The following is a 25,948-nucleotide window of genomic DNA, read 5'->3' on the forward strand; positions in this document are numbered from 1 at the left end:
ACAATGTTTTCGACCATACTGGAAGTGAAGACAATTCAAGGTGGTGGCGCCCTTGGAGAAAGGGTCTATACCGAAGTGTGGGTCAAGAGTCTCAAGACAGAGGTCTATTGCCACTTAAGGTTTGCCCTTGCCGTCGAAGGGGAGTGAAAAAGGAGTAAGAGAATTGAGAGAGAAGTAAAAGAAGCAGGAACGGTAAAACTGATAGAGCCGAGAGGATAGTAGAAGAAAAGACGACTAGACTGAATCATCCTGGCCGGGCCTTACCAGGACTCCCGTCTGCAAAAAGCGGGGGCCGATGTGGTGTATTGCCTCACCCGGGGGGCCCCGAAGGGTCCAAACCTACCCCGGGCTCGACTCAACCACCAGGATGCCCTTTTCCTCAGACACGGGAAAGCCACGCACAGCCAGATGTGGGCGGGCGAACCCGCATGGCTCGGGGTCCGTAGTGACGCCACTCACCAAACACCTGCTTTCACAGGTGCCCCCTGCGGGGACTGGACAGGGCACAAACAGCAACACGACATAAGGCAGGTACAGTAGCGAGAGAACTGATATGACCACGAGGGAATAAGACAGAACAGAAAGTAAGTACCTGCTGCAACATCGACAGGCCCAGGTGGCATAGAAATAAGAGAAGTCAAAACACTACGAAAGAAAAGCAAGGGAAAGTTACGACAGGCAAATGATGAAATAATATTGGGGTTAGAGGTACCCAATGATTGTACACTAATCAGAATAAGATTGAAATTGATAGATTATACAATCTTCTCAACTTTGGGTCGTTATACATTGAATTTGTAAATAGTGTTAAAACATTCGGAGTTACTTTCTGTGATACTATGCTCTGGACTAGCCGCTTAAGAAAACTGCTCTAAACTAGGTGAATCTGTAGAAATCATGAACAAACACAGGCATGTTCTACCGAAAAGCGTAAAAAGGTTTTTATAGAATTAGTTATTTTATTCACAGTTGTGTTACTGCAATCTCGTCTGGTGAAATACGTCTGATTAAAATTTAAGTATTATACATTTACTACACAAAAGGTGTTACGAATAATAGCAGATGTTTCCTACGTACGTCACACCGAATCGCTGTTTCAATTATAGAAAATCCTGAAAACAGCAAATTTATAACGATCGTTTAACAATAGCTTATAAAAATGCGGCATATGGGCGTTCTAGTACAATTCTTCAGCTATCTGAATTAAAAGAAAAACAAATTATTATCCGTCTAGACATCAGCAGCCTTGGTAAATTCCGAAATGCAGGACAAATTGCGGAAAACAAACAAAAAAACGCTATGCTTTACATTTTTGTTGAAGGAATATTTTGATGGAAATATAGATGAAGTGACAATGTGTCACAGCAGTATATCTAATGTTTCTTAAATATTTAGGAATGTATTTCTCACGTGCGCACTTTATTTGTGTTGTTTGTATCTGAACGCATTTTATGTATGTATTCATTGTACTCCGTCGTAGCTCCTAAAGGGAGGGGTTCCGGAGCTCGCTAAGCTGCATTTCTGCAGGTTTTTCTCCGGCCTCCCATTCACCACACCTATCTGTGGTAAGAATAAAGTTTGTATTGTATTGTATTGTATTGTATATAAAGAAAAGCAAAATAAAGATAGCATAACATCCATACTTAAGTTATCTCAAATCTACTCAAGATACTGTATTCAAATACTTTTTGAGGTATATTGCTAGCTTGCAAATGCTTTTGATCTAGAGTATTTGTAGTACTATAGTACTATTTTAATTACATTTCTGAGTATCTTGTACTCAATATCTCAAATACATTTTTGACATTCCGCCATTTTCCAACTTTTTCGCTATGAAGTGACGTGGGCGTGGCACGAGCAAGCGTGAACATTCTTTGGAGCAACCGAATCCTGTTGCTAGCTCCGATTAGCTACGGTGACTTTGAGTGAGCTCGTGAAGACATCGCTTCTTTTTTGGCCGATTGCGACTCATATTTCAGCCAAAAGTTCGTACAATGAAGGTTTTTCCCTCGCCTCCCCAAGGCGTCTTTTGTTTCCCAGAGTTTCCCCCCAAAAAATCCTCAAACAAAACGGGTGGTTTCACGGAAGTAAATATCGCCACACTGAGGCGCAACGCAGACCGGAAAACGACCCACGACAACAATACAGACTTGAGTGCCAAGAAGATAATAAATAGAAAAACATAACAAGTGGACAAAGATCTGTTTTGCTTTTTGTATTTTGATCCTGCTACTGCAAAACGTCACGGTTTTTTGTTGTTTCTTTTCTTTTTGTGGTCAGTCCGTCACTTATTGCTCTTGCGAACACTGTCTGTAAGCGAACATTGATAAGCAGAGAACAGGACAGGAAACAAGCTACGAGCAGGATGACCTCTCAAAATGCCAACAAAGCGTCCCCAAACGTTGAGTGCCTTTCTGAACACAACCTACTTGAAGAAGGTGCAAGCCCTGCCGGGGCTATTATGTGGGTTCTTTGTTATCCATTCACTCATATCCGTATCCCAAGTTCGTTTATAGTGAACTCCTCGTATATGGAATATGGATTGTAGTTAAAACGATCCGTGTAAGGTGCGCCGCTGGCCGTGATATTCAGTGATGCCCCTATTGGCGAGACACTCTGACCCGTTTGTTGCCCCCACACACCGGTGTATACCTAACACAAGGCCTTTGCAAATTCCCACAGGCCATATGGGCATGTTCCTGTCATTTTCTTTAATAGAGCGCGGGGCAGAGTGTAATGTAAAAGTACTAACAATCGACAAGTGACGTTAAGTACCGGATCTCTTCCGAAAGCAGTCATCAGAAGATGCGAGCTTGACCCACTTGGGCTTTTGTGCTGAGCTGAGCACCTTGCATGATGCGTTGTTCATGCAGGCCGGAGTGGTAACAAAAGCCCCTCCTCCCACTCACCAAAGAACACGAACTCCGAATCCAGTCGAACGCTGACGCCGCGTTTCGTTGAGTCAGCCGAGCGCTGAGTCATTGTATTCGTTGTCCCCATCCGTGTAGTTCTAAAGTTAACCACTTGGGGCGCCACGGTCTGATCTCCTCCACAATGGCTAAAGCGACCTTCTTCTTGTTGTCCCAGAAATGTTTTGTAACATGCATCAGTGAGACGGCCCCGCGCGTTGCCGGGCGAGCGCGTGGCCGAATGGTTACCGCGCTTGGCCCTCGCGCGGAAGCTCCGGGTTCGATTTCAGGAAGCAGACTCCACTTTCATTTATTCTTTCAAGTTGAGATTCTCGTTAGCTCGAAAACCTTGTCGTCTGATCGAGTTACGAATGTTCTACGCGCCGAACACTCTACGCTGAATGTTCCAGAAACCCACGCGGGTACAAAAGGTGCTCCGAGGGGCGGTCCGGAGTCAATCTTGCCCCAGCGCTCGATCCTGCTTTTTCGCCGACATCGACGCCTGCGACGCTAGTCTTTCTCTATTTTGTTTTGGGCACAACTTCGCTCCATTAAACGTTGAGTTTCTTCAGTTATTCGCCGCCTCATCATTTGTCGTTCGTGACAATATCCTGCTCCGTATAGTTGGACTGCATTAAATAGCCCTACGATATTTGTTTTTCTTTTTTTTTTTTTGTTGTTGCGTGCTAATAAACCATTCGGGTAAACTAGGTTAGCGCAACCGTATAATTGTCGTTGTGTCTGACGTCGATAAAAATTACGCAATGCGGAAGTATCTTCAAAAGTAATTGAGATACATTTCTAAGCATTTGTACTCTACTCAAGATACTTTACGGTGAAAGTAACTTGAGTAGTATTTTAAATACTTTATGGAGCAGGTATTTAGTAAGTTAACTAAACTTCTCTATGGAGCAGGTATTTAGTAAGTTAACTGAAATACTTTTATCGAGTATTTTATCCAACACTAATAACATCATACCGCCCAATAACAGTAACGTCGGTCATGTGCAGACTAGCGATGCAGGTAGTGAAAAGAACAATGGAAGAATGGGCCGAAAACATGTTAGGTGAGCACTAGAATGGGTTCCGAAGAGCTTGAAGGTTAGATGATAACTTATGTATCATCACTCAATGTATAGAGGTGGCACGAATGTGAAAAACGCCGTTATAGATAGCATTTCTAGACATTAAAGGGGCATACGACAATGCGAGTCAGGAAAAAACTGGGTATACACAGGTATGCACAAATAATAAGGTTGTTTTAACATGTGTGGGTTTTCCCTTTAAGGGTGTACCACGTAGAAATACAGGCACCCGTATTCACCAGGCGCGAGTAGCGCCTGTTTACTTTGCTCTGTTTGCTTTGCTTCGCCTGTTTGCTTTGCTCTGTTTTGTGTTTTCTGCATCAAGCCGATTATCTTTCTAAAAAAGGGGAGTAATGCCACGCGAGTCTCCGAGCAAGCGTGTCCGTGGGCAAACCAATAGAAAAAAAAAGAAAAAATATTAAAAAAAAAGTTTGCGGAAGAACGGTTATCGCGTTTGGCTTCCACGCAAAGGGGGTTCGATTCCTGGCTGCACAATTAGATTTTTGCTACTTCTCTAAATCTCACGCGCTGGTAAATTTGAGAACCTTGTTGCTTATTCGAGGTTAGAATGTTCTACGCGCCGAACCTTCTATGCCGATTTTTCCAGAAGCACTCGCGTGTACAATAGGGTCTCCACGTGGCGAGCCAGAGTTAGTCCCGCCCCAGCGCTTTGTCCTGCTCTCACGCCGCCTTTGACGCCAGCGACGCTAGCCTTTCTCTGTTTTGTTTCGGGCCAAAGTTCGCCCCATTAAACAATTAGTTTGTTTAGTTTTCGTCGCCTCATTAATTGTCATTCGTGACAACATTTGGACCGGGCAATTCATCGACTAGCCTTCAGATTATTTGGGTAATGCTTTAATTGCGACAAAATGTTTTAGCCACTTAATCCGAGTCTTGAGTTGAAGAAACTCGAGCCAAAAAAAGTAAAAATGCCTAATCTAATATTTTTTAGATCTTTTATTTCTTTTAGGACCCAGGCTTCCACGGTTAACCACTCCAACATTTTTGTTATTGTAATCGAGTTATTATAATGTTTAAATAATAATTTAAAAAAACCTCAAGTTTTAAAAGACTTCCCTTTTAAAAAGGTGTCCCAACGTCAGTTTCAAATGGATCGACTGCAATATGCCATTCACGACATGGCAAAATTAGTAAAAAAAAAATGAGCAGTTTTAAAGTCTTATGTGATATCCTGAAGATAAATCAACTAATGGCTTAATTGAATTATTAGTCAATTAAAGGGTGGTAATTAGTCGAGCTACTTTTTTTAATCAACCCATACCTCCAATCAACATTAATTTTTATTTTTTTTTTTATAAAAGCTATGGCTTGAACAATATACCAAAAAAGTGTAGAACCCTCGGTTCCACAAACCACAATTCTGAGATTATGGGAGCGTTCAAATTGGCACTCCGCGCTTTGGTGAATTTACACGCGTGTGAGACGACAGGATACAACCTTTAGCAGACACCAAAAACACAACAAGCATTTAATAAGGAGAGTGCAGATCAGCCGGAGACAGGCTTTCGTCGTCGAGATTCGTGCTTCTCAACGTGCACCCGAAGCAGCCGATGTCACGTGGACGTTTTCTTCTTTCAGCTGCATGTTGGCGGAACGGTTGGTTCTCGAGACGGTGTTCCCTGGTCCATCCGCTCGATGTCTCGCTCATTCGGAAGCCACTGGGAGCACGTTCTGCTCATATTGCCCCGCATAGTTTCCCGAGGGGTCGTAGTTACAGACGACGAAGTATGCATTTCGGGAAGCCGCTTTGCTTCTGGCGCATCCGAGGTTTGTGGTGGACTTCCAGACGACCTGGGTGAAGTGTGTCGCTTTTGACGAGGAGCCCGGATTGGCGTAGTCGTAGTCCTTGATCTCGCTGTACCAGGAATCGACGGGAGTTTGTGCTGCGCGAAAAAGAAGAAGAAAGTAAAACTAAGTAGAAAATTGGCTCTGTTTTTGGCACTTTCTAGAAGTGTTTGTCATGGGGCGTAGCATTTTTAGTAGATGATGCAACCATCCGTCCAACCGGATATCCGGTTGAACCGGAGGAAAGCCAATTCGGCTTTCTAAGCCGGTTGTCCGGTTATTCGAATTTTCAAATACGAAAAACCGGTTTGAAAGTCCGGTTATCCTGTTATCCGGATTATTTTTTTTTCTAATGTACATTAATAATAACGATTTTATTTTATTTGTACGAATTTTGTGCATATGACAATGAGATCGAACTATATAGAGGGCGTTTTTGTACCGTTAATTTTACACCGATTCCGGTACAAAATAATTTATGCATATATACATATTCAAATACCTGGATATTGATATAGCCGAATAACGCAACCGGTTATTCGAATACCAGCTTATCCGGTTCCCAAAATCAAACATTTGCTAATTCGAAGAACCGCGTGTGGTGTTGGAGTATTTAGGGATTGCTTGGATTGAGGACTGCAGCGTGGTAATTTACGTTCGTTTAATCCGCCATTTCTGATACACCAATGTTGCCAACCCGTATAGTCGACTTCGCTAAATCAAGGACACTACAGCTACCCTCCTTGTGAGAAGATGAAATTGAGAATCTAATACATCAAATAAAATGTTGCAAAGTAACAAAACAAAATTAACTAAATGATGTGCTGTCGATGTTCAGTTGAACACTTGCTGAGATGAGTTCTTTCATTTTGCAATAGTTCACTCTTCTTCACAAAGAATTTAAAAGGGATTATGTTGCAAAGTCAGCAAGATGCCGTGGTGGCTTGCGGTTTCTGACGGGGTAGCGTCGATGAAGGAGGCTCTGTCGTCTTGCAGGCACTGATGGCCCTGGTGCTGAAATGCAACCGTCCGTGCTGGACGGTGGCATAGTGTCATCTAGGTCGGTCTCTGCTCTGCGTGGCACTCGGTTGATCCTGGAGGCATCCTTGAAAAAACTAACGTTCCGTGTGATCATTCGGTTGCCTTGGGATGCTTTGATCTGAGATCCATGAATGCTGGTAATGGTATAAGGGGTCGGATCGTAATACGACGTAAATTTGTTGTGTTGGGCTTGTTTACACAGGACTCGCTGACCCACCCAGAAGCGATGTCGACGAGCGCCTCTCCGTGTGTCAGCTCGATGCTTGTTGTAAGCCTTTCTTGCAAGCTCTCTTGACCTCAGTCCTTCTGAGTCCACTGTTCTTGGAATTGGGGCTGCATAGAGGGGAAGGAGATTCCTCATTGGTCTTCCAAACAGCAATTTGTAAGGCGTTTTTGTTGTTGTGCCTTGTTTCGTAGATCTGTAAGACATCAAGAAGGTATCTAGCTCAGCCTTCCAGTCCTTGTTTTCGAGTTCACTTGTGTGCACCTGTTTCTTTAATGTCCTCATGAATCGTTCCACTTCACCGTTGGCCTGAGGCCATAGCGGTGTGACTCTGTGGTGTCGAAATCCCAGCTCTTGGGCAAACTCAGCAAACTCTGTGCCATGGAACGGTGGCCCGTTGTCCGTTTTCACTTGTTCTGGGATGCCAAACTGGCCAAACACTACTCGGAGGTTGCTCAGTACATTGCGTGCGCTTGTCGAATTGAGGACCAGTACCACAGGGTATCGCGAAAAGTCATTTATCACCACCATTGCATATTTCCCATCGGGCAATGGACCGCAAAAGTCAAGGGATACTTTTTCCCAGGGACTGCTGGGAGGTTCGGTGATCGCAAGTGGCTCTTGAGTTGTTTGGGGTACTGCAGCTTGGCATGGAAGGCAACTCTTCACCAGCATGCGCACAAGGTTGTCCATGCCTGGAAACCATACCTTCTCTCGTAGTAATTGTTTCGTCTTTACGATTCCCTGGTGACCTCGGTGTGCGAGTTGCACTGCACGTTTCTGGAGACCAGTTGGAAGGACAAGGCGTGTCCCTCTAAGGATGAGACCTTCTGGTGTTAAAGTGAGTTCTGCCTTCATAGCTGCAAATGGCTTTAGTTCTGGTAGCAGCCAGTCGTTACGTAGAGGATGCTGGATGGCTCTCACCAGTAGCTGCAGCTGTTGGTCTGCCTTAGTCTGTTCCACAACTTCCTCGACCGAGAAGGCTTTTGGGATGCACTGGCGTTGGATGAAGTTGACATACTCATCAGGAATTTTGGCGATGCGGGTGCCTGTCTCCCGTTGTGGCACTGGGTGTCTTGAAAGGTAGTCCGAGGGGTTGCTGCTTCCAGCAGTGTGTTGTACGTAAAATGCATACTGTTGGATGCGGAGAGCAAGGCGCTCTATGCGGGCAGATGGTGACGACCTTGGGTTTCCCAGGATGCTCACCAGGGGCTTGTGGTCTGTCAATAAAAGAAAGTTCGCACCACACAAGTAGAGCCGAAAGTGTTCCATGCCCCATACTGCTGCCAACATTTCTCGCTCGATTTGGGAGTAGCGGCTTTCCACTGGTGTTAATGCTTTGCTTGCATAAGCTATCACTGCAACCTGTGCACCATCTCGTTGTGTTAAAATGGCCCCAAGTCCGTGTGGGCTCGCATCTACAACCAAGCTCTGTCGGCTTGGCTTGATTGAAGTAGGACAGGGTAGATGCGTCTGACATGACGCACCGCAGTTCGTCGAAGGCTTTCTGCTGTCGTTCAGTCCACTCCCAGGTTGCATTCTTTAGCGTAAGTTCACGCAGTGGCTGAGTAAGGTCAGCAAGGTTTCGTAAAAACCGACCTGAGTAGTTGACCATTCCCAAAAGACTCTTCACCTCTTGAGGAGACTCTGGTACTCTTACTTGTAGGAAAGCCTCAATTTTCTTAGGGTCTGGACTAACACCCTTTGATGAAAAAATGAGCCCGAAGAAGGTCAGCTCTCGCTGGTGGAAGTGACACTTCTTTTCATTGAGCGTTAGTCCTGATTCCCGAAGTCGATGTAGGACTGCATCTAGAGCGGTGTCATGCTCTTCTTTCGTCTTTCCAAAGACCAGAATATCATCACTGACATTTAGGACGTTTGGGATGCCGTTTAGCACTTGGCGAATTGTGTTCTGGAAGATTTCTGCTGCACTGCTGATGCCGAAGTTGAGACGTTTGTAGCGGAACAAACCAGTGTGCGTTGAAAATGTTGTTAGTCGTCTCGAAGACACGTCCAGTTCCAGCTGATGATAGCCGTTTTTCAGGTCAAGGTTTGAGAAAATGGTTGCTCCGTTGAGAGCTACGATGATGTCATCAACTGTTGGAAACAGATGTCGCTCTTGTTGAATGGCAGTGTTCACAAGGCGCATGTCGATGCACATACGGATCTCATCAGGGTGGTGTGGTTTCGGTACAATAACCACTGGAGACACCCATGGTGTGGGTCCAACTGCTGGCTCGATTATGTCCTCTGACAGGAGACGGTCGAGTTCTGTCTCCACAAGTGCTCGCACTGCAAATGGAATGCGTCGGTGCGGTTGAGCGATGGGAGGAACAGTTTCATCCGCGAAGAGGTGGATTTGCTGCTCTCTGAGTTTGCCAACTCCCTTGAACAAGTTAGGGAATGATTCCACGATCGACTTTCCTGTTGGGGAGTCTTCGACTTGGTATGTGATTCGAATAAGACCAAGATTTGATGCTGCTGCAAAGCTTAAAAGTGGTGCGCAGCTTCCTGTGGTGACGAAGATGTCCTCTTGACTGCACCTTTCCTTGTACATCATGCTGACTGAGACTTTTCCCAGAAGTTGCAGAGGAGACGTTGCTTTGTATGGAAAAACCTTTACGGATGTTTTCTCGAGTTTCTCATCTAGGTGACAGTTCCGGAGCTCATCTTCACCAACAACCGACACGGTTGCGCCCGTGTCAATCACGAAGGTGATTGGAACATTGTCGACTCTGATGACAGCTTTGGGAGACGTGCTTGCTGGAAACAATGTTTTTGCTACAAAAACGTGTTCTTCACCGCTTGAACTGCTGTCTTGGCGGGTCTGGCTGATAGTTTGTACTGTCTTGTTTGATGAACGGCACACCTTGGCAAAGTGTCCGATCTTGTTGCAGGCTTTGCATGTTTTTCCCCATGCAGGACAGTTTGATCGTCCGCCGCCATGTGGCCATTTGCCACCGCAGTTGCGACAATCTGTCGACAGGCTGTGATGTTGTGCCTGGTAGTTTGGTCGCTGAGGCGGTTTCAAACTTCTTTTTGGCCTGCTGCCGCGATGCTGCTCATCCTTTCCTACTGCGAGGACTGGCTTGTCGGCGCTCCGCTCGATTTCAGACACATCGTGCTCCACGTCCTCGAACATGCGTCCTTGCTTGAGGATATCCGGCAAGTCCAGCGAATGCAGTATGGCATACTTCCGCAGGCGCGTGGACGTGGTCGCGATGATGATCTGATTCTTTACCTCGAGATCAACGTCTCGGAAGTTGCAATGACGAGACAGCTGCCGGAGCCGCGCATAGAAAGCATCGAGTGACTCACCGACGTTCTGTTGTGCTTGTCGGAAACGATAAATGGCGAATGTTGGGTTGATTCTTGGTGCGAAGTGAGCGTCGAGCTTTGCTCTCGCGGCGTCGTACTCAGATGTTGACGTTCTCGCTGCGCCTTGCGCGGTGCTGCTGACAGTTGCCGATGACGAGTCGTCCGGGAGAGACCGGTAGAGATCATGCACTTCCTCCCCGGCGTAATGAAGGAGGAGCGCTTTCTTGCGTACGTCCGACGTAATGTTATACGCAACGAGAAAGTTCTCGAACCTGTCCACCCACTTGGCCCACTCGAAGCTGATGTTGTTGGCATCCGTCGCTTGGACGTTGAAGCTCGGAAACGGGGGCAGCGTGTGTGCCATGTTGACCCGTTCCGTTGATTGCTGTGGCGGTGCTCGCCGATGATTTCGTGGTGCACGGGTTCTAGGAGTCTTCCGCTACCACGGACGGCACTTCTGACACCATTGTGGTGTTGGAGTATTTAGGGATTGCTTGGATTGAGGACTGCAGCGTGGTAATTTACGTTCGTTTAATCCGCCATTTCTGATACAGCAATGTTGCCAACCCGTATAGTCGATTTGGCTAAGTCAAGGACACTACACCGCGGATAACCGATTATTTCTAAAAACCGGTTGTCTCTAAAACCTTATTTTTAGGGCCTCTATTCGCACTCCTCTTTTTGTGGGCACGGTGACGAGGCCACTCAGGGGGCCACGTTGCGGAAGTTCTTCGAATACACAAAGCCGTCACAGTGTAACGTAATACTGTGACTTTACGTGACGTCGCATTGTCACAAGGCGTCATAATCACGTGACCCGATGACGTCAGAGACACCATGACGTCATAGTGCCACGTGACATTTGTGGGAGCCACTGGTTTCCCTACCCCGAGAAGGCGTAAGCCGAGGCCGTTCCGGGCGAAGCCGTCTGACTTCGAGCCCGGTCGCTCCGTATCGTGTCGGAGAGACTACGTCACCATGCTGACCTACTCTCTCGCACTCCTCCGCGCGTCTCCCCGATTTCTGGGGAACAGTGACATCGCGCGAGAGGGAGTCGGGCCTGCCCTCCGAGTGGACGGTCGTGTGGTCGGGGAGTCCTCGATTGGACTCCGGAAAACGGGTCAAGTCGTGGCGCGAGCTCGTGCGACCGGCGCTAGTGATTCCCCGGGCTCTGACAGTCGGCGTCCCCACAACCTGTAGACGTCCGTCTGCCGAGAGCCCTGGCCCCGAACTCCTGCGACGACGGGTAGCGGCGTGAGCTCGCCCGACCGGCGATGACTCCGCTCGCAATTACCCCTTTGGCTCTCAGGTCGGCGGGCGATGCGGGCACACTGTGTCCGCGGCTCGCTTGACCGCAGTGTCTAGTTGGAGACCCCTGGTACTCAATAAACGCTACTGGATACCGGGATCATCGTTGTTGGCAGCGAGGGCTGCCGCCGCGCCGAACCCGGCGCGGCGACAGCCCTCGCTGGTAGTTGTCGGCCGCGCGGTGGGACGGGCATCCGATTTCCCCTTTAAGCGCCGGAAAGGTCCCCGCACGTAAAAGGTGCGTAATCCTCCCTCCTTTTAATTCCCACACATTAGAGCATTACGTGACGACGTGTCATACAACACTGTGTTTTGCTGAGGCTGACCATATGAATACAACGTATTTAAAGGCAAAAAGGAAAGAGTTGGTGAGAGGTTTCAACGGACTTGAACGCGAAAAAGGCTCTGAGCTGTGGCCGTATGCGTGGCGTCTCGCAGGACTCGTCTTATCGCCCCTCGGCCAACCAGATTGCCGCATCAGCCGACAAGAGGGTCGAAGAACCAACCACGAAGCGAGAAGCGTGGACATCATGAGCCGTGCTCTGCCTTTGGTAGGCTTTTACGACAAGTGTGCAAATAAAGGCTCGAATCGAATGGCACTGCGTCATTCTTAACTTTCGCAGTGGAAGAGAAATCCACGGCAACCGGTTTTCTTAACAGTGTTGAAGTTAGGGTTGACAGTGTGGTATTCGATTCGAATCAGTATTTGCGTATCCCTAGTTGTTACCATGCCTATCAAGCCCGCGTGCAGGTGGATGACGACAGAATGTCACGACGGTTACTTTGGGTTACGTATACCCGAGTCACGTCTTACTCATGGGAACCTTTTGCGAGGGGAGTATGCTCCGGGGTGCGAACACCCATTAAGCATCCTGCACATTTTACTAGTATGCCCTATTTATGATCGTGAACGTCACAGACATTTTGCACAAATTTACCAAGAGCACACCCCATTACATTTGGTCATTTTACTCGGCAACGAACCGCTAATACTACACGAGTGTGTTTTTAATTTTCTTAGAGATATTACACTTCAAGATGAGCTATGATTTAACATGTGTCTTGGAACCATGCCCATGTGGGTATACTCTCATGCTCATAGTTTTCATAACCCACAATCTACTACAGCTCTTTGTTCTTTAATACCCTGATTTCCTGCAATAGTCATAGTTGTTGGCGCATTGTGGCCTGGGATTCTGCTATGTCACTAAACCTCAATCAGTCACTCAATCTGCCCGGGTGTGTACTTTTAAATTACGAGCATAAAAAAAGTGATGTGGACGATAACAGAAGGCACAACGTCTAAACATAAAATAATGATTTTTTTTGTTGCATATTGGCACTTGTTTTATGGTCTAAAATTCCTCAAAAGCGCAAAAATAAGCCGTAAAAAAGAAAAATAAGCGTGTCAACAAACAGTGCGGAACAACCGGTCGGGAGCTTTCCCTAAAGATCTTTCCAAAAATCGCCTTGTGCGCGCAGCCATCTTTGTCATGCTGGGCTGTGAGACGCCCTCTGAGCATGCGCTGTAACTCTTTCGTACTGGCCATCAGACGCTGAGCACGCGTTCACAGCTCAGTCACTCGGCACTTTCCGCCCGGGTAATAAGCGCTGGAAAGTGCATATTGTTGGGGGAGTTGGTACTGTGTGTTCAAAAACATAGTAGCGCTTGAGACGAGGACAAGTAAGAGACTGGACAACACGGAGTGCTGTGTGTTGTCCATCCTCTTACACCGCTTTGTGTTGCCCAGTCTCTTTGTTCTCGCCTCAACGAATACCGTGCTTTGTGTTTACAGGTCGGTTTCTGAGCTGCATCCGCAGTTGGAAGGTCCTCAAGTTCCCGAAGTGCCGCTGCCGCCATCTGTCGGTTGTTCACTCCAGTCAGCGGAAGGTAGAGAAAACCAGGCTAATGTTCTTTTACTTTTTTTTTACTCAGGTAAGTTTGTTCTTTAAAATTTTACTGCGATGCTTCCACCAGCTCGACCCACCTTTATGGTACATCGTAGCACAATACGTTACTAAGCCGATTTATGCGATCATTTTAAAGACTTCACCCGGATTCCGGGACACGAGGTGTTAATAGGAATGTGCCAGCTAAAGCGAATATTTAAAAAGTTAGCTAAGTAGTATATTTTAGGAAATTAATTTGCTAACTATCACTTTACCCTCTCTATCTGACATCTGTCGGGGTAGACATTATTCAGAAGGATTCATTTATATATTTCCAGTGTCGCTTTTTTTATTTATTTTCTCGGCTAGCTCCCACGTCCCCCTCGCTGCGGTGGCGCTGCTATCGACACGGTGCTTGCCCAGTGCTGACACCTGGTGTGTGCAAGATCTGACTTGTTTCTACACAAGGTGCCTTCTATACGCAAGGTGTTTTAAAACGGATTTTATTTAATAAAAAAAAAACCGCGAAGTCTACACTGACGCGCTCTGCGCAGGTGAGTCATACTATCAGGGGCACATAAAATAGAGACAATAATCGTCAGGATAGTTCGGTTTATTAACTCAAATGTATCAATTAACTTCCTAATTATTAAAAAAAATATGCGGTTGCAATCGGAAACTTTCTGAGCATCGTCGACGACAGCTGAATAAGCAAATTTTCGCAAGGCCTTGGGGCGTGTGGGAAGCGCGCGGGGGTAGACGTTGGTTGAGACTCGTGCAACGAGCGCAAGGCAGGGGGCGCAAAAATGCGCCCGCGCAATTTATGCGTTTGTGATCACTCGCGTTTTTATGCCGCCAGCATTGTACCCGTTGCAGGAGTGGTAACTTTAGCGTACCCACCACGCGCCCAGAACAATTTATAAAATGTACTTATTGAGTGACTTTCGACGACCCTCAGCAAGTTTTTAATTGAAACCATAGGTTTTTTGTATTTATTAAAATATAATTAACAACTTTTTAGTTATTTTACTGGTCGTGACAATTAACCACCTATATTATGTTCTGTCCGTATAACTCGCCTTCACTAAGAGCATTAGTGTAGCCTTTCCCAGTTTTTATTTATAAACCAGAGATAAGTATTGCAGATCCGCCATCCACATCTCCTCACGCACAGGCAACACACAGAAACTTCACGTCACCACTCCTAGGACTAACATCTACAAGTTTGCACCTTTACAGTTGTCTATTACCGACTGGAGTTCACTCCCCGATAACATTGTAACAATAGAAGAGCCCAGCGCGTTTCGAGCCGCACTTGCCGCTCTTTACACATAATTAACCTAAACTGTTTTTTTTGTGTGTGTGTGTTTTCTTTGTGAGTTTTAATATATATTGCTCTTTGTCCCCCCTTATGCAAAGCCCCCTGAGGGCGATATAAGGGTAAAATAAATGAAATGAAATGAAATCTCTAAATCCTCAAAATAAACACCATTCATCTCTAAAAGCCCAACTCAAAAAGACATCCGTGTGCTTACCATCGAGTATGAAGCTGGGGCTGGAGGACGCTGCAGTGTAGATGTTCTCGCCGTATTGGTTATCTGGACGGTGTTGAAGCTTTGTTCCCTCTGGTTGTGCGGCGAGGTGATCTGCCCAGTCTTGCGCCAACAGGCGAAGCTGGATCGTTCGAAGAGAAACAAAAGAGAAACCACTCATGCGAAAGATCGACACACCGAATGTATACTTATTTTGTATTTTTATAAAACAAGAAGCACGCTGGGAGTATATTTTAGTACTCTTCCAATATTCAATATATATATTTAGTACATTTTAGTTTTTTGAAATTTTAACGGTGCGTTTCACGCGTCGAACCAGTCTGGCAAATAAGGCGCACGCGGGTATCCAAATACTTAATGCACACGGCAACATAACGGCACCTTTAGCACAGGTTCCTGTACTCAAGGAAGCTGGATATCGGAATCACTTGGCGTATAAAGGTTCATTTTACTAAGGGAGGGCCTATGTCGAAAGGGGCTCGCCAATCTACCTTCCCAGCTACGGAACCCATAAAGCATGTATATACTCATCACATTGTCAGGTTCACTAAACGCGGCACCGCGGGCCTCCATGGTACGGGCTGCTGCCTTTCCGCGGGGTCGCGGCTTTCCAGAACCAAGAAATAAAGACTAAAGAGTATAAAGTCTGTGCTGTTTAATGCGTTATAACAAAATGAATATTTCTGAGTAGTAAATTTTGAAATGATTCTGAACACAAACGTGATGGAATACGGTAACGCGAAACGTATAGTCACGTCAACAGGCAACAGCTGCGGCGCAGACACGGCAACAATGTCTGCTGCGAACGTGATGAACCCTTGAAAGCTAATTCTCTGGATAGTGGACGACTCGATCGACTTTCCTGCCCAATATATTTTCGCGACTGTATGATTCCGTTTGTCGGGCATCACCGTGTAACAGAGACAAAATCGACATCACCTCTGAGAGTAGTGTGGATGTTTCGAGGCTGGGTGTCACAAGCTACCGCCCAATAAAAATAGTACCCATCTATAAATCCATCCTTCGTTTATTCACCGTGTGACACCGAATGCCATTTCAATGTGTACATTTGGCTGAGGTACTTTTACACTGCCGTGTCAATGGGGTATAAATATGTGAGAGCAAAACACTTTTAATTAACCGAAAATATACTTTTTAGTGCTATCCTTTGGGAGGTACTTCGTAAAGCTACATGATTAGTAGGCATTTAGTGTTACTTTTTATTAAAAAAAAAAACATAATGTGGAAAATAAATCATCGGAAATTCACATTATAATCAACTTTACCATAGTCATCATCATGATGTTTATATTTTTTCTTGCCCGCATACAAGCATACTTAACAAAAATGCCTAAATTTGCACGCGTCACGTTATTTATACACGTGCCTGGACCCTTGTTATTGGTGATTTGATTATTATGTAAAAATTAACAGCACTCCTACGAAAACAAGCAGGTGCATTAATACTTATCGCACACGCTAGCTCGGAGTCTTTATTTCCGTGAAGTAGTGAAAACATGCATGTAGTTGTAGATAAAAGACATTTCACCTTTGATAAATTGCTGGGACCATATGACCCAACACAATTGTGTGCCCAGAAACGGGCTCTGCAGGTAGTAAAATAATTCGCGAAATACATATTTTAGATACAGTTCTCGAGCAAAGTTTTATATATGTGGACTTAGTTGTCAAACCTAGCTGTGATACTGTGCATGTATAAACACCCGAAAAGTGACACTTTTTCCGCGATGGCATCCGCGTTGCCTTTTAAATTTTCAACTCTGTATATGTATGCGGCTGTGTACGGTCAGTTTAGTGTATACCGGCTGTGTCGTATAGTACGACACCAACAATGCTAGTATTTTTAGACACAATGTGTTTTCTCAGCCTATTTTCATGGAGTTGTCTAATGTTTGGTTGTAACAAAAAACCGACACCGAAAAGCGGTACGCTTATAGGGAACCAAATGAAAAGACCAGTCATCCGGCAGGATTTGAACCCACACCTTGAGGTTCTGACCCAAGTGCTTGGCCAACAATACTATAAAAACTTTGTTTTTTAAACTCAGATATTAAGGATGGGTAATCGGTCGGAGCAGGCAAAAGCGAACTCAGTCGCGGTGCGCGTGAAGGTGCGGTCGCGTGCTTCGTGGCCTTTCCTCTCAAGTGGCGCCATCTCACGACGTGTTTCAGAAATGAGAGTGACTCTTCGGCAGGCGGTGCCGTTCAGACGCCCTTCTCTTCTTCTATGGGAGGCCTATCACACATTCTGTGCTTACTAGTCTTTGTCATCATGATGAAGCTTGTATATTTTTTTATAGCGCAGCTCATAGGCGCCCGTTTCCCGGTTTCGCGGCGTTAGCGTAACCGTGCTAAATGTAGCGAAAAAATTGACGTCACGTGATTTCAACACCAATTAAGTTTCCCCGCTAAATTTAGCGGGAGGAATTCAGTCTTGGGTAAGTTACTTTTAAAAAGTAATTCGTTACAGTTACTTTCAGAAAAAAGCAGAAAAAAACCACCTTCAACTCAGCAAAATACTGTCTGTACGCCGGCCATGATAGTTCTTTGTTCTCATCAACATCCCTATCCTTGGTAGCACTAACCCATTGCTGGCTCGTTGACGGTTGCGCTGGGTTCATAGAGTCCCGGGACATATTTCGGTTCGTACCCGCCAAGCCAGAAACAAACCCCGCGCAAACAGCAGTAAATTTTGCCTCGACTGTTGACACCACGCCGGAGGAGTGGCGTAAATCAAAATGCGCCACTACTCCGGCGCCCCGCGTGCCCTCCGAGTGTATTGTTGTTTCACGGTTGATTCACCCGATTAAAAAGCTTTTGCGCAGAAAGAAAGAAAAACATCAACGTAGATAGTGCTTCAAGATACCAAGATGTAAGGGTTGAGTCACAAAGCACAATCCCATTTGTAAAAATAACTAGATTTTTGTTTTATCAAATTTGCACGTGACTATATTCGAGTCGTGACTCGCGAGAAAGAACGTATACGCAAGTTTGTGCAAGGCCAACTGGACAATCGAAATGTCGGACCAGATAATTTGGAAAGTGCAAGGGATAGCTAGATCGTACTTGTTCAATTATATGTTATTCATAAACAACTGGAAAGTAACGACAAAAGTAACGTCGTCACTTTCATCGTTACCTCAGAAAAAGTAATAGAACTACAATTACAAGTTAGATATTTAAAAAGTAACTCGTTACAGTTACAAGTTACCAAAAAGGTAACAAAGTTACAGTAACGCGTTACTAGTAACGCGTTACTACTCGAGACTGGGAAAATGACGTCACATGGCTTGGTGTCACGTCACCTATGAACAAATCCTATGAACAGCTATGAACAAAAACATCTGTAGCAGGTATATCACCTTAATATAACGGCCTAGCCACCTACCTTCATCCCAATTTAGTTTATTTATCATGCAACTTCTTTATCTCATTCTACACCGTATTTTGGTTTGGAAGCGCTGATTCAGCGACCACTACAATCATTCAATCATCATCAAGCACGGTAAATTTCTTGTATGAGAAACTATCGGAATACCAACTATCTATTTTTATTTTGTAAGCGCGCGTGAGCACAGCTTCGGTAAGCCATAACATATATTCCATTGTATTGTTTTGAAAGTTACCAGTTACCAGCAAAATGAGAATCATTCAGGCAGCCTTCTTCAGATGCCCATGCCTGCAGCACACGCTTGTCACCTTCCGTCGTGCTTTCACTGCTTGCGCACGCTCGAGGCTCACGTGACGTCGGGCGTTATGGAAGGCAGGAAGCTCGCGACTGAGGCACGACAACTAAAGAACCTCTCTAAAGTTCCAATTTTGTCAGTGATCATAGCTGGTATATGCCACGAAAACTTCCTAAATGAAAAACAAACAAACATACATCGTCATCGTTCTTCAGTTCAGGCACGCCGTGCTTCGTCCTGTAGTAGTTATGGCGCTCGCGGCACTGGTCGTTGTAGACAGAGGGGTCCTGGGAGTCCTGCGGGTTTTCGAGTTGCGAAACGTAGCCCGAAAAATATGATGTTAGTTCAATCGACCATTTTTATCTTTCATTTGTTAGTATATATAGGGTTATAGACTCGGGGATCTTTGTGTTGTACGTGGCGTGTCGACTCTACGATGTCAAAGTGTCACCTTACATCATGACTTCACGTGAAATGATGCCGTCAAGTGACCCAGAGACGCCAGGTGTGACTATGAAGGCACGGTACGATGTGACGTCACGTGGCACTGACGTCACGAGAGGTCATATATTCGCGTAACATGAGGCCACAAGACAGAAGGACGTCGTTAGACAACATGATGCCACGTGTAGCACCATGACGTCACTTTATACTGTGACGTCATACGGCATTATGACATCACGTTAACACGTCACGTGACATCGTGAAGTGACGTGGCTCCGTGACGTCACGTGACGTCAAAATGGCGCGTGACTGCCTTATACATAAAAAAACACCTAGCAACGTGTATTTGAGTGGCTTCCTAAGGGGATATCCACACGGGGAGAAATTCCTATTTTTGCTAGCCGCGTTGGGCATCACATGGAAACAACATCATGGTTTTGCGCGGAGCCGCGCTGGGACGTAGACAACCCCGTGCACCTGTGGAGAGATAGCCTAAATAAGCGAAAGTTCCGAAATGCAAAAAACACGATGACAGTTAATTTAGAAAGAAAATAGTACAACGGGCGTACTGTTATTTATTTATTTATTTTAAATACCATATCACGGCCGCCAGGTAATTGCAGAGGGAAGTTACAGGTACGAGGACTGACTTTTTTTTTCCACTTCTCATGAAACAGTATTTGGGTAAACAAACAGAAGAGCGATGTAGATACATCTAGTGCCAATAAATAAGCTACGCTTCAAAGTAACGACACTTGGCCATATTGTGGCTTAAAATCATGGTTGCCAGTTATCTGAAGCTTTATCTAAAATCACAGAGAACGCTTTTCCGTCCTCCGCGAATGTTTAAATAGTTCGCGACAAAGCCAAGCAATATTACATTAGCTTCCTAACACCGCATCTAATGCTGAGGAAGTTGCACTTTTGAATCATGACGGTCGGCAGTTGCGTCTGCTCTGCGCGAGCCCCAAAATGGCGGCGCCCACAACAAAGCACGGGGAACGGAGTGCCGATACTCTAAACGCAGCTCATTTAGTGGCTCTAATCAGAGCCAATTGAAGCTTGGAGCTCTGACGTCACCGCGACCCCTGTGCAAGAAGCAGACGAACTTGCGCCCGGCATGTTGAGCTAGTAGCCGGAGCCAGAAGCTATTACGTCTAGTTGTTATGGTGATGGTTAGTTGCAACTACGATCACCGAGTAAACCAGAGGTCTCCAAACCCTTTGGCTAAGGGGCCAGATGGGGGATCTGTCGCACTCTCGAGGACCGGCAAAAAACGAGTAAATATAAATGGGGAAATACTAAATATATAAACATGAACATGCACTTAAATAGAAGAGTAAAAGCTAGAGTAACAATTTAAAAAAAAACATTAAGGTGAATGAATACATACGCTTTATTTTGAAATTCAGTGTTAAGCTAGTTATGTCATCGCACAATAATTGGAGCCCATGTAACAAAGCGCAATGTAACTTTGCCATACTCACACAGGGTAGAAGATCTGAGAGTGGTATACAACAATGCGATTGTTACGACACAGGACTCCATGGGCGCAATATACTGAAATCGCGAAAGAATTTTTACGCGTCTAGTTAGATATAAAATGGGTTTAAGGATGGTGCTGATTAAAATATCAAATTGATAATGAGGCTAGAGGACCCGCGTCACGATAGGCAGTTTTTTATCGTCCTTTCTGGTACCTCGGTTTGCGCTGTTGGTGCGCTGCGCTGTTTCCTTAAAGACCGACGACCAGTTCGCGCTTTCCATTTTTCCGCCGCTTCCTCCTCTCCCCCCTTCTACCCCGTCAGGCGTTGCCCGTTTCCTCTTCCCCAGCACGAGGAGGATCTTCTGCCTTGCAGAATCTCATGTTTGTCGTCGGCGCAGCGACGCGACTGAGGGCCCGGTAGTAGCGGGTCTACCCTAGAAGCGGGCCGATCGGCTAGGTTTTATTGCAAGGACCAAGGTAATTGACGGGCCGGTCAGAAGACCTCCTAGGGCCGGATTCGGCCCGTGGGCCGGGGTTTGGAGACCCCTGGACTAAACCAATCGCGCATGTGGTAAATGCGCTGGGAACCTGTTTTTTTTTTTTTTTTTTCTTTCCCTGCGTAGTTGGTTGAGCCGTGGCGATGGTAAACGCACAAAGGCGACGAGGGCCACGACGGTGCACTTTTCGCTCTTCTCGATGGTAGCGACGGTTGCGGTGGGACATAAAGTGAAAGGGAGCATTATAGACAGTGCTTCTTTATTCCACGCATGACAACAAAAAGATATGCCTTCCCCGTGGCCGCCGATGAAGCTATATTACAAAAATTGTGATATTTGAAGTGCTCAAAATGAGGCGACCTTACCCCGGCGGCAGGATCCTCGCGACTTTGGTATGGCTCTGCGTTGCGGGCTGCAAATCAAAAAGAGAAGGTAATTCGAGCGCTCCTTCGCCCGATGCGCACGAGCCCTATTATTTTTCGGCTCATCAATTAAGCTGAACCGTGGAACCACAAATCCGCGACCCATTCCTCGTTCGGATCCGGTGTTGCACGTGGAACGCCGTTTCAAGGAACGACGTTTCTGGAACGCGCACCTTTTCAGGAGGAACGGAGCAACGCCGCCGTTCCCTCCTGCATCGCTGGAACGGGATCTCGTTACATTTTCAAAAGGAACGGCAGCAGAAACGGCGTCCCTTTTTTTTTTGTCTATATATTTCCAGGCTTACTAGAATTTCGGTGACATTTACGCGCTATTTATTATTGATATTTTCGCGCTATATAATATCTTCCCGTAAAGGTGGCGACTTTTTTGTTCTGTTTTTTCTTAAATGACAGTTGAATTTTTTTTTTTCGCCGATTCAATCAAAACCACCTAGGCGGTTAGTTTTCGGTGTTTATTAGTATATACCGAAAACAGGGAACCCTATAGGCATAAACCAATATCCCGGTTGCGGAGAAACGTGCTAGCGTATGCAGTTCAATACAGAGTTATAGAATAAGGGGGGGGGGGAGGGGGGGAGGTCAGGTACCAACACTTGGGGTCCCGCAAGCATCTTGGGGTGCCACATTGCGAATGCGCTGAAGTTCTGCGCACGCTCTGTTCAGAAGAGCGAGGGGGTGGATTATACTTTTGGTTTGGAAGATGGGTGGCGCAAGGTACCGCCCGCTATAAAGGGTACAGCCATTAGCATCCATCTGTCCGTCGACCTTAAACTTTCTAATAATTGTTACATTCGGCGTAGCGTACTTTTACTTTGAGCTAAACATTTTTCTTTCGTTCGAGTATTCCTTGTAAGTTGTAACAATACTTCTAAGCTCTACCTGACAGGCCATAGTTTATTCAGCAATTAGAAAGAAGAAATAGACAAAATATCATTAGCTTATCAGAGCGTTCGCTGCTTTCTTGGGGAAATTAAAAAAGGAAACTGCTAAAACACATTTTCGGTTATATATCTAGCCCGTTACCCTTTCAGTCTGAACGCGCAGCCGTCATCATGATCCGATGGAGCCAAGCAAACAGCAATAAGAGTGCAACGCCACGGCGCTCATTATCTTTATACGCTTACCGAAGAAAAAAAAGCAGGATCACTCCGCATTCACTGTGCCTGATTGCTTTAGCCAGAGGTGGCAAACCATGACGGTGCACTTTTAGCGCCTCGTGATTGGCCCGGTCGGTTCGTATACATAGCACCAGATGCGCGGTCGGACTCGATGGAGAGTTTTAGCGGATCATGCCGGCATACCTCCCTCTGATAACGATACTCGATAACGAAAAATGTCGACGCGTGCCGAAAAGGCGTCGCCGCCGAAGCATCGCGGGTGTTGTTGTCGGAGTTATATCGGAGCGATCTACTGAATCTCCCTAACACGAAACGGACTATAGACCTTTGCATCGCTCATCACACGGGTGAAAAATGCTGAGTCACTGAGCTGCGGACGCATGCACAGCGTCTGAGATTCCGCACAGCAGATGGACAACGTATACTTAGGTGTTCCACAGCCCAGCAGAGAAAGATGGAAACGCTCAGAAGGCGACTTTTGCAAAGGTCTATCTATAATCGCGTGTAGATTTTTTTTTTATCGGACTCGAAGGTCCCCGCAGTACGTACGGGGTCTCGCAACAGCAGCAGCCACGTAGAGGGTCGAAAGAGCAGCAGTCAGCAGGAACTTCTTCATGGTGATGGTCCCTCGGAGCACGCCGTTACAGTACATCCCGGCTCCAAAACAGGTGAGCAATTTATACCCGAACCGTGGCTTCCCGGAGTGGAAGTCGACACAGGGGAGCAATTAGAGAGCACAGTAGCAGTTGTGAAATGTTTGCACCGTGTGCAGCGATGGCGTCGCAGCGTGTGCACGACTCGTTGCCAGGGCGTGCGTAGAAACCAAAAGCAGAACCAGGACCCCTTCTTGCCTTAGCTTGGCACACGGCGAAGGCTATGCCCCGGTGATCCAATTAGCGCGTCGCAGGGACACACGTGGCTTACTCTATCTCTCTGTAGTGGATGACAGGGAGGTCGGGTCCAGCTGCTCCCTCGAAGCCCTCCCCTCTTTCCACCTTAGCGGAGTGAACGCTGTAAAGGAGGCCAGATCCTTCTTACCTCCTCTCCAGCGTTCGGTCTGCGAAAATGGAAAGAGTGGGCGGCTTCGCGGGAGCAGCTTCCAGGAGGAAGAGGAAAGCCGCTTTTCTGAGAATTTTCGAGTGAGAGGCTACTCTCCGAAGAGGACAAATGCGACGTCTGGGACACCCAAAAGATGGCCCGGGCAAGAGGGGTGTTCTTCCTCACCCTCTTCTTCAACTGCTTAGGTCACGCTCCCGTCCGTGCACCTTTGATAAGGGCTGTCACATGATTCGCCTCCGTCACTTTGATTGGCTCGTGGTGGTCGAAGGGTTCGCTCTATGCCAAGCTTTGGTGAAACGAGGGCTGCCGTTAGCTTACACAATAAAAAAAGAAACGCGCAAAACAATGTGTTTGCGTTGGTTTTAGAAGGTGGAGGACATGTGCACCTCCGTTTTTTTTAGCAACGAACAGCTGTTGTTTTGAGGTTTAATTTCGCGCGCATCTGTGGAAAGATAACCTAAATAAGCGAAAGTTCTCAGTGGCGCAAAACACGATGACAGCTAATTTAGAAAGAAAAAAAGCACAACGGGCGCACTGTTATTTATTTATTTATTTTAAATACCATATCACGGCCACAAGGGAATTGCAGAGGGAAGTTATAGGTACGAGGACTGGCGTTTTTTTTTTCCCCTTCTGATGAAACAGTATTTGGGTAAAAAACACAAGAGCGATGTAGATACATCTAGTGCCACTAAATAAGCTACGCTTCAATGTAACGACACTTAGCCATATTGTGGCTTAAAATCATGGTTGCCAGTTATCTGAAGCTTTATCTAAAACCACACAGAACGATTTTCCGTCCTCCACAAATGTTTATATAGTTCGCGACAAAGCAAAGCAATAATACGTGAACTTCCTAACACCGATTCTAATGCTGAGGAAGTCGCACTTTTGAATTATTACGATCGGCAGTTGCGTCTGCTCTGCACAAGCACCAAAATGGCGGCGCCCACAACAAGGCACGCGGAACGGAGTGCCGATACTCTAAGCGCAGCTCACTTAGTGGCGCTAGATACACCTACTTCTCTACACAATTACCCCACAGATTAAGGCAGTTGTAACTACGTGGGGCAAGCTCTCGGCCAATACATGAAGAGTTCAACACGAGCGTGAGTTGCCACAGACGTTCTTCCCTGAGCCCCGTCATCAAGGACGTCTGTTCGTATTTTCCAAAACTTTATGCACTTTCCTCTATACATATTAAATCTGTGGCGAGTGATATTTTTGCAGCATGATGGCATAATTGAGAGCGCGCAGGCGGCCACCTTTTCAGCAGTCTTGTTTTTTTGTTTTTTTTCAGTTTATCGGGAGTTAAAAGAAAAAAAAAATACCTCGTAACGAATAAGAAAAAATTCTTGTTTGAAAAACTTCGAGACTCAGTAAAACAGAGAAAAGGAGACACGCCACACACGGATCCTCAAACTAAGCTACGGTTTATTTGCCAGCCACACAGGTATGCCGAACCGAAATGTGAAGTTTCCCCAAATAATGCCCGACCGAGCTTCCGAATTCGTACAGTACAGGAATATGTGATTTATACAGATGGATGATGATCAGAAATATTGCATTTCTTTGAACGAATTTCTCTGATTGCGCCGATCGGACGAACGGTTTGCCGCAAGCAGATGGTACGAGCGAGGCCTTCTGGGAGCAGCCGTGGCGGAGCTGACTGAAAAATGCTTCCTTTCTTTCTCTCTCTCTCTTTATCTCTTTCGTTCTTCTTTCTCGTGGGACGGCATATTATTAACACCATATTGTAGGGCGCTGTTCGAAGCGCATGCTCAGAACTAGCTCCCATTTTTTGTCTGCCCAGAAAAATGATTCTGATTGTGTGGAATGGACGCTGAAAGTGCGTTCGCGTGCATTCGAAGACAGTGAAGCCAAAGCTAAGGGTACGACTTTTAATATACTTCATCCCAAGTCACATCATCCCAGGACACTTCATCTTAAACACTTTATACCCAAGTCCATTCATACCAAGGTGTTTCATCCCCCGACAGTTTATCCCATGAACATTCCATACCACGACACTTCATGCCAGAATAGTCCATGCAGTATCCCG

The 25,948-nt window shown here is 46.1% G+C and overlaps 1 protein-coding gene across 1 annotated transcript; it reads right to left on the reverse strand.

Moving 5' to 3' along the window:
* Positions 1-5,659: 5,659 nt before the first annotated feature.
* LOC115328610 (Golgi-associated plant pathogenesis-related protein 1) lies at positions 5,660-23,443 on the reverse strand. Its single transcript, XM_029989908.4, has 5 exons — positions 23,377-23,443; positions 21,632-21,678; positions 19,037-19,135; positions 15,116-15,254; positions 5,660-5,898 (listed from the first exon to the last, which is right to left on the reverse strand). The coding sequence occupies exons 1-5, from the start codon at positions 23,441-23,443 to the stop codon at positions 5,660-5,662; spliced, it is 591 nt and encodes a 196-aa protein (XP_029845768.3).
* Between the last annotated feature and the right edge of the window lie 2,505 nt (positions 23,444-25,948).

This window comes from Ixodes scapularis, unplaced genomic scaffold (genome assembly GCF_016920785.2).
Source record: "Ixodes scapularis isolate PalLabHiFi unplaced genomic scaffold, ASM1692078v2 PGA_scaffold6__148_contigs__length_123643588, whole genome shotgun sequence".
In the NCBI taxonomy this organism is placed as follows: Eukaryota; Metazoa; Arthropoda; class Arachnida; order Ixodida; family Ixodidae; genus Ixodes; species Ixodes scapularis.